At 41.1% G+C, this 22,932-nt stretch overlaps 1 protein-coding gene across 1 annotated transcript in view; it reads left to right on the top strand.

Annotated features, from left to right (window-relative positions):
* The window catches only part of scfd2 (sec1 family domain containing 2), a 141,844-nt gene that overhangs the window by 13,932 nt on the left and 104,980 nt on the right, over positions 1-22,932 (top strand). Inside the window, exons 3-4 of the mRNA XM_020643797.3 lie at positions 1,127-1,254; positions 11,177-11,352. Coding sequence (XP_020499453.1) covers positions 1,127-1,254; positions 11,177-11,352 — 304 coding nt within the window. The remainder of the gene's footprint in view (positions 1-1,126; positions 1,255-11,176; positions 11,353-22,932) is intronic.

Here is a 22,932-nt window from a genome sequence, read left to right as displayed (position 1 = left end):
GACTCTGGTCCTGGGTCGAGTCCTGTTCGCCCGGGCTTGTGCGTCTGGTTCTTGTGTGAAGATGGCGGCTGTCCCAGTGTGAGCCCCTCTCTCTCTTCCCCATCCAGCCCCCCTGGCCCAACGTCTGGAACAGATTACATCTGATATTAAACACATGGCAGCAGTTAGAAAAGGAGAAAAGGCGAGAGAAGAAAAAAAGGTTTAAAAGAAGAAAAAAAGAAAAGAAAAAGAAAAACAGTGGATTCGTCAACTAGCTCCCTCCTACCTTTCCCCTCGTTGGATCCGTATACCCTCTTTCTCTCTTCACTTTCTGGTCACTCCTGAGGGTACAAAGTAGAGAATGTCAGTCTATCTGTCAGAGGCACACACAGATGTAGCTTTTGATGCCTTTTTATGCTGCCAACAAAATGTCAGCGGCTTTAAAAGGGCAGGAAATCTGAGAGGAGAGGGATGGAGATAGGGGAATAAAATATGTAATAGTTTGAGCTTGAATTCAGATCTAGGAGTCGTTTTATGAGATAAAGTGTCACTCTCTGTGAAGCATCCTCTGTGATACAGTTTTATTCTCCCAGTGAAAGACTTGAAGCTGGTTCCCCTCTTCCTAACAGATGGAAACAGTCTTACACACACATGCCTCGTCCTCCAGTCTCCCATCAGAGATGTGGATCAGTTGTGTTTCGTAACCTCACAGATAATGAGACAAGGGACTGAGGGGACTGAGATGAACCCTGAGATGGTATCAGGAGGAGCCTCGGCGTCCAGACTCTTGATAGGTTGTAAAGGACGAGACCAGAGGAGTTGTTGTTGTCATACAGACGTTTGAGGTGGAATTGAAAAACATTCCTGATGTTCCCGTCGCTAATTTCTGCTTTTTCCTGTGAGGGCTCCCACTGGGGAGTCCACCGCTCCCCCGACCAGCAGGCTCCGAGACGAGCACTCAATCACGTCTGTGTCGTTTTTTTTTTGTGTTTATACTCAGAGTCCTGCAGGCTCTGAAGAAACAACAGGAGCAGAAACAGACTGTTGGAGCTGAAATCACTGCACAACCTTGGCTAAAGTGTTGTTGTTGTTGTTTTTTTAATTTCCCAAGACTAAATGTGCTGTTTGATTGTTTTTTTCCCACCAGGTCGTCTGCAGCACAATCGCTATGGGAGGCCATGCTGACCAATAAACACAAAGAGGGAGTGATGGAGGTCCGACGGCAACTAGTAGAAGCAGCCAGTAAGGAGAAGCTGCCAATTAAGATGAGCATGGGTAAGAAACAGACATGAAACATGAAATAAAAAACATGTCTACTGAAAATAACAACTGATAAACATTCAAATCAAGTCAAAGCATCTCATGGTGAAGAACACATAGACAAACATAGATAAATAAATACTATTAGAGTAGAACAGTCCAAGGCCCACTTTTTATTATTTTTTTATTTTTTATTTTTTATTTTTTATTTTTTATTTTTTATTTTTTATTTTTAAGTTAATATGCTCTGTTGTTCTTTTGCTCTCTTTTTATTTTATTCTTTCATTTTTTTCCCTTCCTTTTTGCTCACTCTTCTTTTCTGTTGTAGAATGAGCTAAACAAATATTTATCCATGCCTGTATAGATGATGCACTTATATGAAGATCTACTCTTATATGTATATATACAAACCATATACAAATGTATATATGCTCATTCTGACACTTTATATTGTTTTTCTTCAAAACTGTCAAATAAAAAGTATTTAAAAAAAAAAAAAAAGTAAAAGCATCTCAAACAAAGATAAATATTCTTGGAGAGAGGTGTGCAGAGATTTGGAGCAGAACCATAGCGCCTCCTACTGACATGCATCTCCTCTGCCTTTGCTGTGTATTTGCCCATGTGGCCGCAGAGGAAATCTGAACCACATGTTGGCTCGATGACACACACTCACACACACACACACACACACACACACTCACACACTCACACACTCACACACACATGCTCCTTCGCACACATGCTGCTTTTGAAAAACTTTTGTTCTTTGCTAATGAAGCAAAAGGCGGCTGCAGCGAGGGATAAAAATATGTGTAGGCACGCAAAAAATAAAGTCATTACATGTACAAGTTATACAGTGCCTTCCTGCAAGTTCACCTCTACACTACCCTCTGACTCACATAGGTAATGGATGTCCTACACTCACAGTAACACACACACACACACACACACACACACACACACACACACACACACAGGGCTAATATGCAGGTTAGCATCTGGCAGAAAGAAGGGGTTTTAAAAAAGGGAGGGGCAGTGTGGTCCCTCAGCTCCTATAATCTATGAGGTAAAGAAGGTCTCGTCGCTCGTAACAAGCAGGTTGTAATATGTAAGAGGTCACCCACACACATACACACACACACACCAAACTCCCCACTCAAACTCTGCCAACCATCTGCAAACACATGGTGGTTTCCTTTCACACTTTTGTGCTAAACGGCCGTCCTTCAAATCCTGGATGGCTGCTACATCGTGGATTTGTCTGAACAAACAAAGAGGAATCAAGCTGCAGATTTAGGGTGAATGATTGATAGCAATAAAAGCAATGAAATATTAAGAAGGTGCATTGAAAGATATAACACAAATGGGAAAGGATGCAGTAGAAAGCTGGCAGCAGCAAGATGGGCTGTGATGGCTGCAACTCAATCACTGCAGGCAAATGTGTCAAAAGTATGTCCACTAAAAGTTGTTTTGTCACCGACAGGCTGTGATTGTTATTCAGAGTCTGACAACATTATAGAAAGGATCCCTGCAGAGATAGACCTGTTTGTGCTCGTCCTGGAAAACCTGGAAAACAATTGACAAATTTTCCAGTACTGGAAAACACCCGGAAAATGACAGAAAAATTTAAATGTCCTGGAAAATCACGTGTTGTCCTGGAAAATTATTCCAACACTCTCCTACAGAGTTGGACATTTTCACCGCCACACGTTAATAAAAGTATCTATTTGTTACATAATACACAACACAGGTTGAATGGAAGTCTATAGATAATGTAATGGCTCCGCCTCCCCCCCACCGCGTGTCAAAAGCCAATATTTATTTACAATTTAATTGAGAGGATGGAGCCAAAAGATCCTTCACAAAAAGAGAAAAAAACACCATGAGAGTGAATTGTGGCAAAAACTTTCAGGTATACTTGTGTTTTCTCCTCTGTTTGAGGTCAGCACATTAACAGTAGTTAGTTAACGTTATTGGTGACATGCTAACTTGCTCTGAATTTCTCTCTCTAGTCTGTCTTTCTTGGGCTGTGTTCCGCTATGAAAGTGATAGTGAAATACAATTATTTCATACGTCTGATAAATGCCAATTGGCAATATTTATAAACTGCAGATTGGAAAGGATAACTGTGTCACGTGAAAAAAAAAAGGTTCATTTGCACAATGAATAGGTACCCAACTCTGTGAACCAAACACGGGCCGAATACTGGCTAACCTTCAACTTTGCTAGCATTGTCTCTTCAAATTCAAAACTGCGTTGTTAAGGGTAAATAACAGACCATAACATGATATTAAATGTTTAACCTTTGAAGCGGTACCTCACAGTGGGTGTGATTAACCTTGTTAAAGACTTCACTTAATATTGGTGTGGCACAATCACAGACTGTCATACCAGCTCGATCAACGCTGAAAATGTCCTGGAAAAGTCCTGGAAAATGTTCTCTTGAAAAGAGAGTGGGAATCATGGTTAGATTTCCTTTTCCCCCACCAGAAACAGCCGTAACCACACTCTTCAAGACCACCAGACTCCATTGACACAACTGCCGATCTTCTGCTAGCTCCATCAGTTTGTTTGTTTGTGTGACTTTGCTGTTCCAAACAGTTAGTTCAAATCCTGCACAATAACACAATCAAACTACGTTATCAAGGCCATGGTACACCAGCAACTCCTGTGTCCTGAGAAGTAAAAATACTGGTTCAGTCAATGAAGTCTGGTTGAAGAGAATCATGTAAGTGTTGTTTCTTGTTTAAAACAACATCTTTGCTAAAGAGGTCAAAACAGCAAAAACTCAGATCTAAGTCAGGATATTTGTCTCAAAATAGTCTCATACACTTATATAAGACACAATTTCCTGACAGGTCCAGATAAACATCTTATTTCAAGTTATTCGGGGAAAGTAAATTTGTTGATTTAGTGAGTGAGACACACAACAAGTAAAATGTGCTCGCTGCATTGACAGATATTTAACCTGGTCCAAGCAGCCTTACTTCTTTTTTATTGTTATTGATTTAATATCTTGAAATCTGCACTGCAGGAAGCATTGCACTTTTTTTTTGCAATTAAAGCAGCCACCATAGCCATTCATGCAGTGCGTTATGGGTAGGATTGTTAGCATTTTTACTACCACAACAGCAGCATGATTACTATTGGACAGATGTGGACTTGTGAGGAGGTGCAGTTGCTCATAGAGGTTTAGTTGAATGACTATATTATCTCACAACTTTTAAAAACACAGAAATGTGCCTACTGTTGAAAAATGCAAACTCTATACAAAGCGATGACCAGAGCCAACATCAATCTGTGTAGTGAGCAGCCAGGCAGGAGTCAACTAGACTTTTTGTTTCAGGGACATATCCCGCAAGAAATTATTTATTTAGTAATTAGAGAGCTTTTCCTCGTGCATCACAGATTTGTTAATGTCCCAGTGTGAACACAGACCAAACTTGAGGTAATTATGCATGTAACAAAGTTGGTCCATGTTTCAGACTAGAGCAAACAAACACCCACTCTGACCCTAAAACTGTAAGAATGTTAAAAATATCTGAATTCCTCTTAAAAACTTGCTCCCGCTTGCTCACTGACAGTCTGTTGACTTCACGTCTTTCCTGAGAGAGTGAGTAAGAGAGAAGGGGGGGGGGGCACTGTGAAACCCCTCACACACTGAACCTTTATACCCTGACTGGCAGAAGACCAGATCCCATGAAGCCCCCATGAGCTCCCTGCGGAACCCCCCACATTGCTTCCCATCCTGCCCACACCAGCACCACCGGCAGAGTCCTCAATCCCTCAAGACTCTGCTCATATGAGACCGTGCTAAACCCCCCCGAAACACAAAAACGCTTAGCTTTAATACCTATCTGCTCTCTCTGAGTGCCCACTCACTCTGCAGGAGATGAGAAATGTCCACTCACACTCCAACACGTTCTCGCCGTGGAAGGTTTATGCAGATCAGGGGAGAAAATATTCTATCAGGACACTGCAGACTCTGAATACACACACACACACACACACACACACACACACACACACACACACACACACACACACACACACACACACACAGACTTTTCGGTCCAACTTGGCTTCTTTTCATCTCAACAGGATAAGATCATCCAGAGAGAGACAGAAAAAATAATCCATTTCTCAGAGCCTGAGTATGACCCATCAGGTTTTTTCACAGCACAATGAGATGATGAAATTCCCTCGCTGTGGTATGTGTGTGTGTGTGTGTTTGTGTGTGTATTTGTGTGTGCTTGTGTGTGTGTTTGTGTGGATATGTATGTGGTTATGCTGCAGAGTCCAGTGTTTATCTTGGGTGTTTTTGCTCTTAGCGGGGAATTAGTAAGACATCTTTGGTTTCATCGTCCTGAAACATGCGTTTATCTGTTCATCTATGTGTGTGTGTGTGTGTGTGTGTGTGCATGCATACGTGTGCGTCACAAGGTTACTCAGTTTGTGTATATATTCCATGCGCTGGTACTGCAGTGTAAATGAGAAGTGTTGACAGGGCCTCTCTTCTTCAAACAGCAGAGAGGAGTGAGGCTGATTACTTTCATTATTTGAGGCAATGAGATTTTGGACGTGTGTGATATTACAAGAAGTATTCATATTTAAAGCCATCGTCCCTCCTTTTTTTAATCATAGTTTAATGACAATCATCATTTGTCAAAGGGGAAAACGTCTTTTCATTCCATCTGGTAATTGATTTTTTGGCTTCTTTCCATCTTGCTAATGAATATATTTTTCTGTAATTTGTTCGGACGAGGTTATAGAAGTTTATACCTCGACAAATGAAATAAAATACCTTCTCATAGAGCATAAAGTACGGCCATTCATTACAATGTGAAAACCACAATAATAACAGCAAAAGCAATGACAACAATATTAATGTGTTTCAGTTGGATCATGTAAGACTGAAGGGCAACATTTACATAAGAAACTCTCACACAGGTTGTTGTCACTAACTGGTGCTTCAATCACATAAATGTGATATGAGTCATTGCAGTTCGAGGTCCAAATATTTCAAATACAACAAAACAATTATATATTCTTATGACCCTAAAATTCTTTGCAATAGGAAACCTGGCAACCCATTCTTGCCTTCTGGGACAAGACTGCCATAGTTTGAAAACTCACCTTGCTCTCACTTCAGACTTCTTCTCCGAGACTTCAGATGTTGTTTTTTATTTTATTGTATTACTTTATTAATCCCTGAGGGGGAATTCTGGTTTTTACACTGTTATTGAGAGACATGTTTCTCACACACATGTAAAAACAGGACCTGTGGACATGCATTAGTGATGTCAGAATGGGGCTGCTACACACTGCTACACAGGGAGCGCACCAGAGCGGTTGAGGGGTTAGGTGCCTTGCTCAAGGGCAACTCAACAGTACTCAGGAAGTGCCCTGACACCTTTCCAGCTGCCAGACCAACTTCCATGTTACGGTCCGCATTGAAGTTGGTCTAGAACATAATATCATGCATAAAGCTTCCAGGTGTAGCCTACTGTATGACTGGCAGCTATAAAGCAATTTTGGTTTACTTTCCATCTGGTTTTGTACACGTCTGAGTCAAATGTTTTGGATGTTTGTCTGTTCTTGTTGTGTTTTTTTGTAATATGCATAAAAATGACAAATGGCAAAGCATCAGCATGTTAGCAAAGTCCTTATGAGCATGTTACCATGGAGCTCAAAACAGTGCTGCTCAAGGACTCTTCTTTCAGAGGTAGAATAAAATGGATTATCCTTAAAAAAAAAGATGTACACACTCCTGCAAGAATAATCCTTCTCTCATCACTTATGATTCATGATTAAGTATGGTGGCTTGTGTATTTGCAGAGATTTTGCCCTCCGCCTTGATTTTCTCAATTTGCTGTGTTTGGGACTTTTCTTGGCATCAACCCCCCCCCCCCGGCCAATAACAGCCATGAGGGTGTGATGATGGGACCCTGTAAAAACGTAGCAACCAGGTGCTAGATCATTAGCACTAATCCAAGAGGAAGCAGAGGTGGGGCGGGGGGGGGACTTTCAGTGTTGTGTTTACAAACCCCAACCAACAAATCCCTCTCATTATGCCTTTAAAATATGCTACAAAACAAACCGCATGAATGCCAGGACATTTCCACATTCAAATCAGATTTAGTGACAATGAAACTTTTCACAAGGCTTATAAATACTATAACGAGTATGTCTATTTTTGACACATATTTCAATCTAATAAAAACACCAAAGCAGTTCTGATTCATGTGTCTGTCTAGCTGCCATTTAGCTCTTCTCTCCTGCACAGTAAAATCTTACAAGGGGGCTCCAACATGCATCCACAAATAAAAACTTCCAGGACTTCCCTTCTCTCAGGGTGCATAAATAAAAAGTCTCCCAGTCTTCCTGTGTCCCCCCCCGTCCATGCAGAATTACTTATGAGTCCGTCCAGCTGCTGGGGGCAGGCCACTGCTCAGCACCGAGCTGACATCAGACATCACTTAGCCCCTGAGTAACCCTCTGCACCTCCAATGCAAGTCATCTTCCAGTAACTGGACTAAATCATTTGTTGGCCCCTGCCTCCTTTTCTGCATTGTTCAGGTCTTTGATCGTAACCCAGGGCCTCAGTTGCCACTCCTGCACATCAGGCAGAAATGGGCAGAAAGCTCAGACTGTTTATAGCACAGGACTGAAAATGTGATTTGTTTTATGGATGCTGTTGTAATAAATACACCCCCAAAGAGTATTCAAGTGGCCAACAGGTTCAGGTTTCTACATCCAGCTTAGGTGACTCTGCGGTAAATTTAGTTGGGCTGTACATCAACGGTGAACTTAACAGGAATGCCGATGTTATTATTCATTTCATTATTATAACTCTGCTCCCATCGCCTGATTCACTGAGACACATGTTGTAAACAGGAATCTGTGATCACTGTTTGTGTAAAAGAAATGGGTGTAGCCTCTTTAATGTCACACATTGGTTTTGTAGCAGACATTGGCAACATTTTAAAAATGAAAGTCATTCTCATTCTAGAAATTAAGACCAAACAATCCTTAGGGAAACATTAACCGAGGGAATAAAAACAAGTGAGAAGTAGCTCTGTATTGTCCTCATGGTTTGTTTCATTTGGTCCTCTTTTTGATGCCCCCTGTTGGCCATTAAAAGAAAGCAGGTTAAAGGCACTTCTGCATTGCCTTACCTTTAAATCCAATAATCTGTCCTTTTTTATATTCAGCCTTAGCTCATGACCATATTTTTAACCTTCATGTGTTATCACCTAATAAAAATGACAGAACCAGCATGTTGTGTATTATATGGCTAACAACAAGTTATTTATCAAATATTATATGAGACATGGAGCGACTATTATGAGACAAAAGAACAATATCTTGTAACAGGTGAGGTCTTATTTATCGCACGCTTAAAATAAGAACTTTTTCCTGGCTGCAAAAAGAGTCCAGTTTGAAACTGAAGCTCAGCTGACAGATCGTCTCCTCAGACTTTCTGCATCTGGAAACAAGATGCTGGAGGAATCACAGAAGTGTTTGGAGGGAAGTTTAGTGACAGAGATAAGCGCTGCAGCTCGGCCAGTGGTTGTTTGATTGTGTAATGGAGAACAGGCTTTTGTGTGGCTTTCTCCTCTTGTGTTCTTTTTCCAACATTTTTACATTTTCTCACTCGCTCTCTTGTGATCTACCCGGGCTGTAAAGTCTGATGTATTTGGCCAACAGTGCACCATTCTTAGGTTGCCTATTCTCGGATTGAATTATGCTTGGCTCTTGCCATGGACGTGTTTCCTGGTTCTGTGCTGAATTATGGTTGGCACATCAAGCTCTGTGAACCCAGGTTACACTGCCAGGATTTTATGGCTCGATATGTTCACAATAGAGCTTTTCAGGATTTTTTAATATGTCTGGACTGGAGCATTTACCGAAAAAAAACCCTAATTTCAGCAAAGAAACGTAGCTCCTTTTTGTAGACTTTCTCTACTTTTCTTGTACAATTTGTAGATGACACACATAACGTGTCTTTACAAACTTCACTGGATGATTCCCTCTAACTTCCTTTTCCAAATAATTTGAAATTTGAGTCTCTCAGTCTTAAAATTTTAAACATTTTTCTGGTTTTATTGGTTGTGGGCGCCAACGTTTTACCTTGTATTGTGGAGATTTTTGCTCCATTGTTCTATCCTGCTTCTCTGTTTCTCCTCTACTTTTGTGTTTGGCCTCACTAAAGAAAACACTGGCCATGTAGTCCAACAGGAAATACTCCCACATCTGGTGCTGGTTCAGAACGTCAACATGAAGAAGAAGGCTTTTATGGGGAGTTAATGTGTGCCCCCCCCCCACCCTCTCGATCCCAGCCCCTGACACAGCCCCTCGTACCTTCAGGCCACCCTGCACACCCCCCGATCCCCCGGCCTTACACCCTTTACACCGTCCTTCCTGTGTCTTTGTGAATCTTCACAGGAGGGCTGGTAGGAGGCAGAGGGTCCTAAAGAGACTGGGAGTCTATAGTCCCTTTCTGCGGCCTTTTTCAATATTTAGAGAACATTTTGGGATGTTCAGCTTTCAGTGCTTCCACATACAGAGTCTGATACCTGAGTTGAGTACTAATAGTACAGTAAAGTGGTCTAATCTAGGTAAAAAATGACAGCATACGACTCATCATTCATTGATGGAGTATTTCTTCCTCTTATTGTTGATTGGTCTGGCTCAGGTTAGGTTTTTTATAAAACATAAATACACATATAGAGAATGAATGCCGTAAGACTTTTTCACTCAAATGTGTCCAACAAAGAGACAGATTGATTTCTGAGACACGACTTTATTCAGAAAACAGTTTGTATTTATTGTAAATACTCCAAACCTTCCATCTCTTAAGTATACAGTCACCCAACATATATTTATCTCAGCACACACTTTCAACACTAGTGTTACAGTGCATAATATACACCTGTGACCTGTTGCAGCAACTCTGTGTCTGTTCTGTCTTGAATCAGGGCGTTAAGTTCACACTAATCCCTGAATGAAACCAGTTTTTAATTCGTGTCATTGTTTGGTTGCACCACAGAGACGTGAGGTCCAAATATGCAATGTTCGTTGACATTGCTCTATACTGTCATACAATATGAAGTACGCTAAATACATATATATTAAAGAGTGCATACAATTTTAGGTAAAAGTCACAGTTTGAGTGTGTATCCCCTGTTTGTTTTTTAATGTTCTCATTATAACTTTTTGCAATATGTTTCACTTTGTTCACCAATAAATTGACACCATTTAACCCAAGAGCAGCTGATGGCTAGCTTAAGCTTCGTTTGATGGAATCAAAATGGTGTGAAATAACAGCTAACGAGGAAATTGTGATTAATTTTGCAGTCTTAGTCAAAACTAAGAAAAGACAGTCGTGTGTAAACACTTCACTTAATACTCTGATAGTACCTCTCTACCTGGAGGATGCACACATGAGTATTGCTCTCTGACTGGCACACACACACACACACACACACACACACACACACACACACACACACACACACACACACACACACACACACTTCTGAACAGCTCTGTGTGTCTCACAGCTGGTGGACGTTTTGCTCATTGAGATAATATTTTTGTCTGTTATGGTATCAGTTCCTCCCCTCTGCCCTGAGCTGAGTGTGTGATCTTTATTAAAAATGCTGTTATGCTTGGTAAAGGGTGTCTGTTTATTCTGTTTCTACACTCTTCCTGTCAAGAGCTGAGATGATATGTGTGTGTCCACTGCGACCTTTAACACCTGTATTTGTTTGTAGCATAAAACACAATAAAAGACTGTTAAAGGCTAACAGTCAAGAATGCTTTGTTGGCTTATAAACAAAATACTGCATCATGTCATTTTAGATAATTCAGTATTGATGGATGAATTTGTGACCCATCAAGATATTTACAGTATCTCTTTCCCTCTTCTCAGGCCGTGTGACTCCTGAACAGCTGTGCTCCTATGTCCAGCTGTTCCGGAGCAGCTGGGGGGCGCTAGAGAGTTACTGCGGGGTGCTCCAGCTGGGCCTGGCTACAGCGCAGACACTGCGCCACCCCCACCTGCCCCGCTGGGACGCCTGCCTCGCCTTCGAGAGGCTGCTGCTGCAGGTTCGTACTCAACTTCCTCAAACCTAATTTCCATATGTTCTGCAGGAGATGACAAGTGGCATGTCTACTTTTAATATCCAACAATTCAAATATGTGTTACCTATTCGTATTTAAGAATAAAGTTTAAAAAACTTAATGCGCATATGTGCATATGTACACATTTTGTTCTTCACGGGTTTAACAATTCTATTTATTTAAAATGAAATATTATTTAATATATATATTTTTGAATTCGTATTGATGATTTGGTATATAATTTTATTTTATTCCTCTAAGATTGCTTCAGCCACCAGCTGCATATTGTGCTACAATGGCTGCAAAGTAATACTTGGAGCAAGTGTCCCTGAATTAAATACATTTCTATCATAGTTCTTTGTTTATATAATGCTCATGTTATTCTAAGTACCTGGCAACATTACCGAAAGGATCCATGAACTGTCAAACTTCTTTGTTAAAGATTAAGATGCTTTTTTTAAAACCAGAAATGCTGATGCATCACTTTTTCAAAAGACACCAGACCCCATTAAAAAAAAGTTTAACTAAGAGAACTTGGGAGTTCTAGCTGCCTTAACGAGGCAGTTTGTTATTATTGTAGTATGACTTTGGGTTTTAAATGTTAGGTTCAGGTTCAATGCAACATAATAATACAAGAAAACGAACCGATTGAGTTAGTGGTAAACCAATGACTTTGTTGTTCTGTGATGTAAAAACACTCTGAATGTTAATGAAGTTTGGTGGCTTTAAAAAAGGGTGAAAACTTGACATCTGTTTCTTGTTAAAAAGAGATCTTTACACATGAGTGAAGTTCATTTTCTATGTTAATTATTTTCATAAAGTTGACAGTTTCTTTTTTAACAACATGAACCCATCAGTGACACAAACAAGAACTTGAAGAGTCTGTAATTCACAAGATTGATTTACCCTAAAGGATAAAATTGCGGACAATAACGTTGTTTGGCAGCTGCAGTCAACTGGAGCAAGTCCAATTTTTTTCTGCTTTTTGTACATTTATACCAAAAATATATGAAAAAACAAAAAGTGCCCATGTTTTATAAGAACAGGAATTCTCCTTCAGGTAGAAAAACAACACATTTACTGGCAATTTGTAGTTAACTCTGTAATTACTCCCTCACATCTTTCCGTTTGGGTAAATATTTATTACCGATGCTCAGCAGGTAAGTGGGTGTTTGTGGTTCACTCGACGGAGGTCAGAGTGTTGTGTTAAACTGACAGAGACTGGAAAAAATGCAGATTCCCCTCCATCATAAACAGGCTCAGTTGTGTTTGTAAGGAAAACATTTGAATCCAGTAAATACTGCAGAAATGCCAGATTTCCACGATGTTGTTTGGAGGCGTTCTAGTTCAGAGGTGGAAGAGGACTAGTTCACAGCGGAGGGCTGAGGCGCATTAACGCGTGTGTTTCACTATGGAAAGGTCAGAGGGCGAGTCTGGTGTAGAAACAGAAGAAGAAAAAAATATCCAGTCAGAAGATGTCTACATCAGCTTTATGCAGATATCTACAGATATTTTAGGAAATGTCTTCTATGCAGAGCTTAATGGCGCCATACTCTGCACTATTAACTTTATACTGAAGCCGTTTCTCCTCCTCTTTTCATTGAGTCTCTTTATGTTCCTGAACCTGTAAAGCAAAGCAGTAAGACAGCCGAGTATTTAGGAACTTATTAAACTAAATCACGGAAAAATAAAACAAGCTCGCAGCGGTGCCCCGTGCCAAATTGGAATTTAAAAAACAACCTCATAAACCTTGAGTCCTCTGCTGGGGCCATTGCTGCTTTATTAAATAAAGGGAAGATGACTTTAGGGCTTATGGTTCCAGTATCCATTTACTCCATGACTCCGCTTTGATCCCCCCCCTCCCCCCCCCGATGTCTCCTTCACCTGCAATTCAAAACTCACCTTTCTCTTCTTTTTGAGTGTCAGGCTCGTACCTAGCGGGCCTTTAGGTGACTGTGTCTGCAGTATTAAACTGTTGATAAGTGTGTTAATAACAGACTGTTGTTGTATTCATAGTATATATAGCACTTGGCCTGCATTCAATGTGACATTCTTAAGATTTAAATCTCACAATCGTGCCTTGAGCCCGATGTGAGGGTCCATGTTTGCAATCAAAACGAGCCAGAGTTTTATTGAGGTATTAGGGGAAATGAGTTGTGTGTCCTCTGTGCCCCCTCTGTTTATTTAATTTCCATGTGAGGTTTTTTTGCTCCGGCTCAACATGGACAGAGAGAAGTTAATTACATTGCAAAATGGCGGGGCTGAAATGCCTCTCGGCTCAGCCTGGCCTGGCGGTCGGTCTGTGTTTGCTCTGTCTCTGCGTGTGTGAGGGCGTCTGTGGGTACAGAGCCGGTCACTCAGTGCCTGTGGACAGTGTCGGTTCATTCAGGCCTCTGTGGTGATCTGAGGGGGCTTTGCAGTGGGCAGCGGCTGTACTGAGGCACAGGGCCATTGAGTTCAGGACCCAGCCCCAGTGTGTGCATACAACCAGCCGTTAATGCACATTATTTACTTTTAAAAAAAACTGTGTCGGAGCAGTTTAAGTAGAACTTTTCCCGATCAGCAGTGCAGCGTTTACCTCATAATGTAACCCGTGAAGCACTGCCTGATACCCTGGGGCTATGCCTCAGGTTTTGCGCCACTCAGTGTCCCTTTCCTACAAATCTACAAAGTCAAATTTTACCAGGGTGTAGTCAGTAAAACTTCCAGGTAAAGTCAGGGTGACACATTTGGCAACGTTCACACTTGCAAAACATTCTGGAAATCTTCAGTTTGTGCATTTGTCAAAACAACAGTTGAGTCCTCTGATCCTTCTATGGATACGACTGCAAAACGTATATATAGAAATACTGAAGACTTTTTGGTGTCTCAAAAAGATGCAATAGTTACATTAATGTCTTTTACAAAAACAAAAAGTCAGAAGAGGTGACACTGTCTAAAGTGCATGAATATGTTGGCAACACATTTGTGTTTTTAAGACCGTCTGCAGGAGTGAGGTTGTATCTTTTGGTCTTTAAATTATCAAGAAACTATCCAGTATTGGGTGCCTAGGATTTGTATTGTTGTTGCTGTTGCACCAAGACAGGTATCAGTTTTCTTAGATTTTTACTGGTATCGTATTAAAGTAAAAAATTCTGGTATCTTGACAACACTAACTCATTAAAAAACAGTGTTTTTAAATAGATCTAATGCTTAAACAGGTTATAAAAAAATAAAATGTCTTCAGACACCTTCAGGCAATACATCAGTGAGGGTCTCCTGGAGTACAGATGTGGTTACAGAGGTTATTAGTTATGTTCAGCTGTGATATGTGGGGGGAGTTGAAGACTTTCTGTTGATACCACCTCAACTGACACCTCAGGTTTTATCACCTATAGTGAAATACTTTAGTAGAATATATGTAAGGAGTCCAGATATGTTTTTGGCTGGCAGTGCCACCCTGAAAGCACCTACACCCCCCCCATCCCCTAGACTCTGTCACTGTCTGGCATGTGGCTGGGTTTTGGTCTGAATGCATCAGATTGAGCAGACCTGGTCCAGCTCCAGCCCACAGAAACAGAAAGTGAATGATCGAGTCGTTCAGAGCCGGACCGGGGTTGGAGCCGAGGCAACACACTCCCTCTTTCACCACTTCCCGGAACATCACAGGAACAGTGAACTGCCTTCCCATCAGCAGGCCTGGACCTCACCAAACCAAACATGTACGGCAGCACTGGACATTCCTCCCACAGAGAGCTGACTGAGGAGAAAAGATTCTGATCCACTCTTTAAGGCTTGTATTTTCTTTAATTATTAGGCATGTTAGTGATGACAGCAGTGCAGCAGAGAGGAGCTCACCCCTCTCACCCCGGCCTGTTGCTGTACTCTTCTGGGATTACCAGGGCAAGCCTCTCCAAACATCCAGCTTTGACTTATTACTGGTCACCATGCTGCAGGGACTGAAAGCTGCACTCGGCTGTGTGTCCCCGCTCTCCCATGAGTCACTCAAACTGCCCGCCTGCTCCTTATCTCTGTCTCTGCTTAGTGTTTGTGTCGCAGTCTGAAATACTGTGTATATAAGTGAAAATTCAGCCATGAACCCAAAGTCCCAGCATGCATTTACAGTCGTGGAACTCCATAGCAGAAAGATACTGTATACTGCATAAATGCTTCCAAATTGGCCATTTGCGCTCGTAATGTAAAATTACTCTGGGGAACTTTTCTTTGATCTAATCTCTTTGCATATGTCCAATGACATAGTGAGTTAGCTCAGCTGAAAATGTGTCATATCTCAAAGTAGGACTCTCACACACACACTGAAACACACACACACAGAAACACACACACACACACACACACACACACACACACACACACACACACACACACACACACACACACACACACACACACACACACAGAAACACACACACACACACACACACACACAGAAACACACACACACACACACAGAAACACCCACACACACACAGAAACACACACACACACACACACACACACACACCCACACACAGAAACACACACACACACACACACACACAGAAACACACACACACACACACAGAAACACACACACACACACACACACACACACACACACACACAGAAACACACACACACACACACACACAGAAACACACACACACACACACAGAAACACCCACACACACACAGAAACACACACACACACACACACACACACACACCCACACACACACAGAAACACACACACACACACACACACACACACACACCCACACACACACACACACAGAAACACACACACACACACACAGAAACACACACACACACACACACACACACAGAAACACACACACACACACACAGAAACACCCACACACACACACAGAAACACCCACACACACACACGTGTTAGATCAACAGGAAGAAGGTCCAAAAGTAACTTGCTGAAAATCGACAAATTGCCATCTACCGTTGTGGAAATACTTCAGTCAATAAATGGATTCTCCCTCGGGGCTTGTAAACTGGCACAAGAAAAGAAGTTCAGTTAAAAACTCCTAATTGAGCTTTAAACTTGTAGCTTTACTTAACTGTGCATGTAAACGCACTGATTGTGACATTTTTTGATGGTCGTTGTAAAAACACACTTCTGAAATGTCTGTCTTATATTCACCGTGCAGCAGCAGTGACAGAAAGTAAAGATATCTACAGGAATAATATTGTTCCTGATTGTCTCATCTGGTTTTGTAGGTCACAGAGGCTTCAGTATTAATGTCTGTTTTAATAAGTCTTCTCAGGAGGTTTAACAAACAGGAGACCAAAATCCACAGTGAATAGTGGACAGAGTCAGGAGCAGGGATGAGAGTGTGGGGAATGACATTAAGTTAAGTTTTGAGGAGTCAAACCCATGCCGCCCACTTTGAGGACAACAGCCTCTGTACATGCAGCGCACAACATAACCGTTAGGTTATCTGCGGCCACAAGGATAGCCTCTTTTAACCAGGGAAACCCTTAAAAAAGGACTACACATGTACTTTTTGTTTCTGTTGAACTAAGACACAACAACAGATCTGAATGGATCAGTTTCCAAACTACTCATCAGGAAGGTTTGGATTTCATAGTAATGCTGCAGGTCTCAGATCTTTGAGGTAATTATATACCAGTTATTTGTGGCCATTAAAAATCATCAGGCAGCACTTTCTTTAAGAACATATAGCACAAACTGTCTCTATATGAAATCTTAAACTTCCATTCTGAAAGGGTGAGATCAAGCGGACAGGTACATTTTACATTGTTTGTGTGTCTCTATTGGATAATCTCAGACTATGGTATATAAATTAACTATATGTAATGAGTAATTACACAGGGACATCTTAACCCTTTCAAAAATGCAAACTCTAACTGTCCTTTCATAAAAAAACTTCCTAGGAGTGGGGCTGATGACCTAGCTGTTAGGCTGAGCTCCACAGAGGCTGTAGACATCTGAGCAGGTGGAGCCGGCTCACGTCTGACCTGTGGCTCTTTTTCTGCATGTCATTCCCCACTCTTTCCCCTGATTTCCTGCTCTACCCACTACCCTATCCAAATACATGCAGAAGCCCAAAAATCAGTCTTGTGCGTATCAGTGAGTTTTGGAATGTTTTTTTTGACAGCTGCAATTTGCCTTTTTGCTAGAGGTCACTATTTTCCCCATGCAATAACCCCTTCATAAGATCAATTAAGCATGACAAACCTGAAGTATCCAGAAAGAACCCTCTATATATGATTACTGAAGAGACCTTCACTGTATCTAAGGCTTTGTTCCAACTGTTGGCACATCAGAGTGTTTTTCTTTCAGTCTTAAAGACAGGGTGTCCTCTTTGTTACTCACACGTGATCAGACGGTGTAAGTGTGTCCAGACATCACTCACCTACCTGCATGTGTTGCCTTTGTAATGACTCTGGCTTCAGTTGTAATGTTTGTTGGTGATTTTGGCTTTCCAGTAAAAAGCACGAGAAGTGGAGATCCATCATCTTGCCCTTTAAACAATCAGACTGTCGAGCTGCGCTGAAAGACTCGGCCTCACTTTGTCTGAAGTGGAGGCTGGTTCACTTTCTCATTTTTCATGCTGCTCTGCAAGCTGCAGTCCATGTTGTTTTTGTGTGTTGTGTTGCCACAAAGGCTGCAACTAAAATGTTTTTTTATTATTTTATCCAACCATAAATTGATTAAATATTGGGATATAAAATGTCAGAGTTTTAAATAAAAATCAAATGGCCTCTTTAACAATTCTTAAGTCTTTATACAAAGTGACAAAAAACAGCAAATCCTGACACTTAAGAGCAGGAACCAGAAAATATTTGACAGTTATGGATGAAAAATGTAAACATGTTCATTAAGAAGCAAATCATTCGGTTATAGTTTTTCTTTCAAAACAACAAATTAATAAATTGTTAAACTGATGGAGATTAAAGTGTTTGTGATACAAAGGACAATCCATAAAGTCTTTGGGCTGAAGAAAATCTGCCTACGAATTAGGTTTATTATTGTACCTGTACATAAGAGAGCACAGTTCACTGAAGTTAAATTCCCTGTGTGTGTAAGCAATCTGATTCTGATTCTGATACGTGTTATCCATAGTTAGGTCAGTTAGGTTGAGACAGGATTTCCAGCATGGCGGCGGCTGCTGATGAGCCTCCGGAGCCCCCTGCAGGAACAGATGGGTGATGTCACTCAGGCTGCGTCCATTTCTAGTCATTGCACTCTATGGTCTGAGTCCGATCATTAATCAGACTTTATTTTCTAAATCATTCCTTAAACAACTTAAACGTAACACAAAATGCTTTTACATAAAATCCATAAAAACAATGTGAGAAGCCCACCCCACAATCCATGCACAGTCACAAAATAGTATTCATGATAATATTCAAAACAGAAACTGATGAACTGTGTAAAAGTAATTTATGAACTTTAAATGAGGAGATGTAGAATGTGTTAATATTCAAGACAGCAAAAGAAAAACTGAACACAGAAAAAAAAGTAAAACACTGAAAGATCATCCAGAAAAAAAAGAGGATTTATTCATCAATAAAACTAACTAAAATGTAAAAAATGGAACTAAGTTAAGGTTATTTTTGTGTTCTGTTTCTAACGGTCATGCATCAGTAAAGGAAAAAAAACATTGAATCCCTTAAAAGGTGATTCTTTTCTATCAGTAGCTCATCATGAGTACAATCATCACAGGAAAACATTGATGATTTCTGATCCACAGAAAACTAGGGAAAAAATAAAAATTCTTACCACTTTTTTCCTCTGAGTCTGCTCCTCATTCTGCAGTTCATGTTGGTGTCCTCCTCTCCGTGTTTACATTTTGGAGGGAGTGGATTTGTTCAGCTTTAATTATCCTTTAAAACTTTATGGATTGGGTCTGACACTTTTTTGGTTGCCTGTGTCCGTTCTTCTCATCAGCAAAAACGATTAAAGCAGAAACTTTACCGACCTGCTGTTTCTGCTGCGGAGTCAGATATAATTCTCTAAGTCATACGTCTTTTTCTTTCAGGCTGTTGTTTTGCTCTGTTGCTGTGTGTGTGTGTGTGTGTGTGTGTGTGTGTGTGTGTGTGTGTGTGTGTGTGTGTGTGTGTGTGTGTGTGTGTGTGTGTGTGTGTGTGTGTGTGTGTGTGTGTGTGTGTGTGTGTGTGTGTGTGTGTGTGTGTGTGTGTGTGTGTGTGTGTGTGTGTGTGTGTGTGTGTGTGTGTGTGTGTGTGTGTGTGTGTGTGTGTGTGTGTGTGTGGTGTCTGCTGTGGTGAGTTTATAGCTAGGTTGGAGCCTGCTGACCCACATACTCCATTAACCCCCCAGTACAGTGTCAGTGTGTGTGCGTGCCCCCTTCACCTCATGACCCTCCTGGACTGACCTGGAGGAGTTCAAACCTGCAGCAGCTCTGGTGTGTGTCACCAACCTGACAATAAAGTGTGTGTTATTTAGCTGTCATGTAAAGCTGTAATATGAAGGCAGCCATCCTCTGCATATTTCACAAGCAGTTGTGTGTGTAACATCTGGATTGTGTTATCTCTCACCACAACAACAAACAGAAGAAAAAAAAACCCTGATATTAGCCTGAGGTGACTTTCATCTTATCTGAGCTGCATGCCACAGACTGACACACAGACAGGGGGGCTGTAAGCCTGAAATTGGTCGTTCCCCGGGGTATGGAGTCTGTCCCCACACATCGCAGACATTCCCCTTCTTCTTCTCCGTCGCTGTTGTGTCGCTGCTGACCCCCCCACAGAGGGGGCTTCTGCTGTGTTTCGCTGCAGATTGTAACAAACGGGTGTGAATGACTCGAGGGCACGGCCCCTGAGATGTCCAGCTCTGACCTCCTCCACTTCCCCACTGTTTAACAGCCTCACATCTGCACTGACCCGGACTGACCGTCTCCCCATCCACCCACCTTCAGAACCACATCCAACCCCCTCCCCCAACAGAGCAACAGAGTCCGCACACAGACTGACCCACAGGAGCTGACAAAGTCATCACTCTGGATCTCTACTGTCGCCTTCTCTTCATCATCACAGACCATGTCTCAAAAACTTACTCTGTGACCAAAACAATGGAAACTTTTGTGTTCCTCTGTGATCACTAAAGTTTTATCCCCATTCTGTGAGCTTTTTCCAACACAGCACACTTGATTCCCTGGTTCTATTTTTACTGAATGCTGATGCTCCAGCTCTTGAACTGCTGAAGATTTTAAAACCGTTTTCACTTGTGCACTCGTGAACATTTCTAGAAAGTTTCAGGCCGACTGCGCCTGAAATCTTACTGAGTCTCTGGTTCCCCACATGCTACTTACACGGGAGAAATTCACTGTTAGACTGGGGGGGTCTGAGGTGGCAGGACATGGCGTTAAATGATGCAGAAATGGTGGACAAAGCCAGTGAGTCTGATGCTCTGTTGACAACTGTGTGCCTTTTATATCAAGGCTTCGTGTAGATCAACATATTCAGTTTTGTGATAATTTTCTTCCTTTTAAACATTCCTAAAAAAAATGTGATTCATCTAGGGGTATTCTTTAAATCTTAATTTCAGGTTAATATTTATGTATCAGAGGGGGAACATAATCATGTACGTCTTTGTAACCTGCTACTGGATGCTTTGAATTTCCCTCGGGATCAATAAAGTATCTATCTATTTATCTATCTATCTATCTATCTATCTATCTATCTATCTATCTATTTATCTATCTATCTATCTATCTATCTATCTATCTATCTATCTATCTATCTATCTATCTATCTATCTATCTATCTATCTATCTATCTATCTATCTATCTATCTATCTATCTATCTATCTATCTATCTATCTATTTATCTATTTATCTATCTATCTATCTATCTATCCATCTATCTATCTATTTATCTATTTATCTATCTATCTATCTATCTATCTATCTATTTATCTATTTATCTATTTATCCATCTATCCATCTATCCATCTATCTATCATATTCATTGTATCACCGAAAGAGCAGAGAAGAATATATCAGCAAACACATTGACTCATCTGACTTCCTGCTGAGATTTGACAAGGAGGCTGGCAGGAAAAAGTTGGAGGTGAAATATTCAGCCATTTGTGTTCACACATGCAGCCCACCTCGAAGAGTTTATGAAAATGTACCAGAGTTTTTTGAGCGTGTAAAGACACCATGTGATATGGAATGGAAAACTGATAATGTGTAGTGTATAGAACCCTTGTTCTTTTGTTCTGATACTGTTTAAGTTGCATTCCTTCTTGCTACAGTTGACCCTGACCCCTAACCCTTTGACCTGGTGTGATAATGTCTTCCCCTCAGAGTGCAGTTTTTCATTAAGTTTGAAGCTTTAAAATCTATATTTTGTATATATTTTCTCACAGGCACCTTATCATTTGCTCTTCTAAATGTATGCTTGATAGAAAAAAATTGTGAAATGTAACTTTACTAAGAACTTCAGTATCTGTACTGAACTAACTCCTCTGTATGCTTAGAGTATAGTTCATTTGGTACATGTGTTACTTTATTGAGCTGTCCCATGGCTGTTTGGTTGTGCCAAATTGCCTTTTTCAAAAATATATATATTGGTAAACTTACAAATTGAAATCAAGCTCCCAAAACTCTACTTTGAACATCAAATAAAGGCGACTTGTGGACAGTACTTATAAGCATTCCTGCTTTTCCTCAACCCCTCATTATCCTAAACTGGCCTTTAAATATGTCTTGTTTGCCTCGTATCTCTGTTGTATGATCTCCAAACACATGTCCCCCCTCTAACATACACAGACATGTTCAACATGCGTTATTTTGCAGCATAACAAGCCCTTCTAAAACTAGAAGAAAATGCAAGCGGGGAAGAAAATTGGACTTTATCAGAGAGTGAGTTATTTACCTATCTCTTCCTTCCTGTGTTTAGTCATAGAGGATTACAGTGAGAGAGCAGAGCTGTGATGGAGCCCACTCCCAGGAAAAACACAGGAATAGACCACATCTCTCTCTACCCTGAGACGGCCTGTGTTTACATTGTTCTGGCCCTAATGTACTATCTGTTTAATAGGCTGAGAGAGGCCTGTTTATAGAGGGGGGACCTTTTTAACAGAGGTGATGGGTGCTGGCAGGCCAGAGGGCGAGACCAACTCATCTCACTTCCTGTTATCATTACCTCTCCTCCCTCAGACTGATAGGTGCTCGGCTCGCTGTGCTCGCTGCATTACTTAATCCCCCAATCGCCTCTCGGCCCTGCTGGCGATGACCGCGTTCAATCTGTCTCGCCTGGAAAATAGAGCATCCCTGGAAGGCTCAATCAGGTTGCCTTGTATTAAACCTCCACTTTTCAGCTCAATAGTAATTTGCATGAGCAGCAATTTAAATGTTCTACTAAGCATCTTTTTACTAAATCTATACCTCAGCCCACTGAACTGAAACTTTATGGGAATTGCTTTGGTGTTAATAGCTGCAGACTTGGAGAGCTCTTTGAATGTAAAAGCTGAGGGAGTATAAGAAGGACTCTCAGGGGTTTAATTATCTAAACATTTTCTCTTTTACTTAAAGTGGTCGCTTTCTTTTTGGCATCAC

This window comes from Labrus bergylta, chromosome 6, assembly GCF_963930695.1.
Source record: "Labrus bergylta chromosome 6, fLabBer1.1, whole genome shotgun sequence".
NCBI lineage: Eukaryota > Metazoa > Chordata > Actinopteri > Labriformes > Labridae > Labrus > Labrus bergylta.
This window is presented reverse-complemented; position numbering and strand designations above follow the sequence as displayed.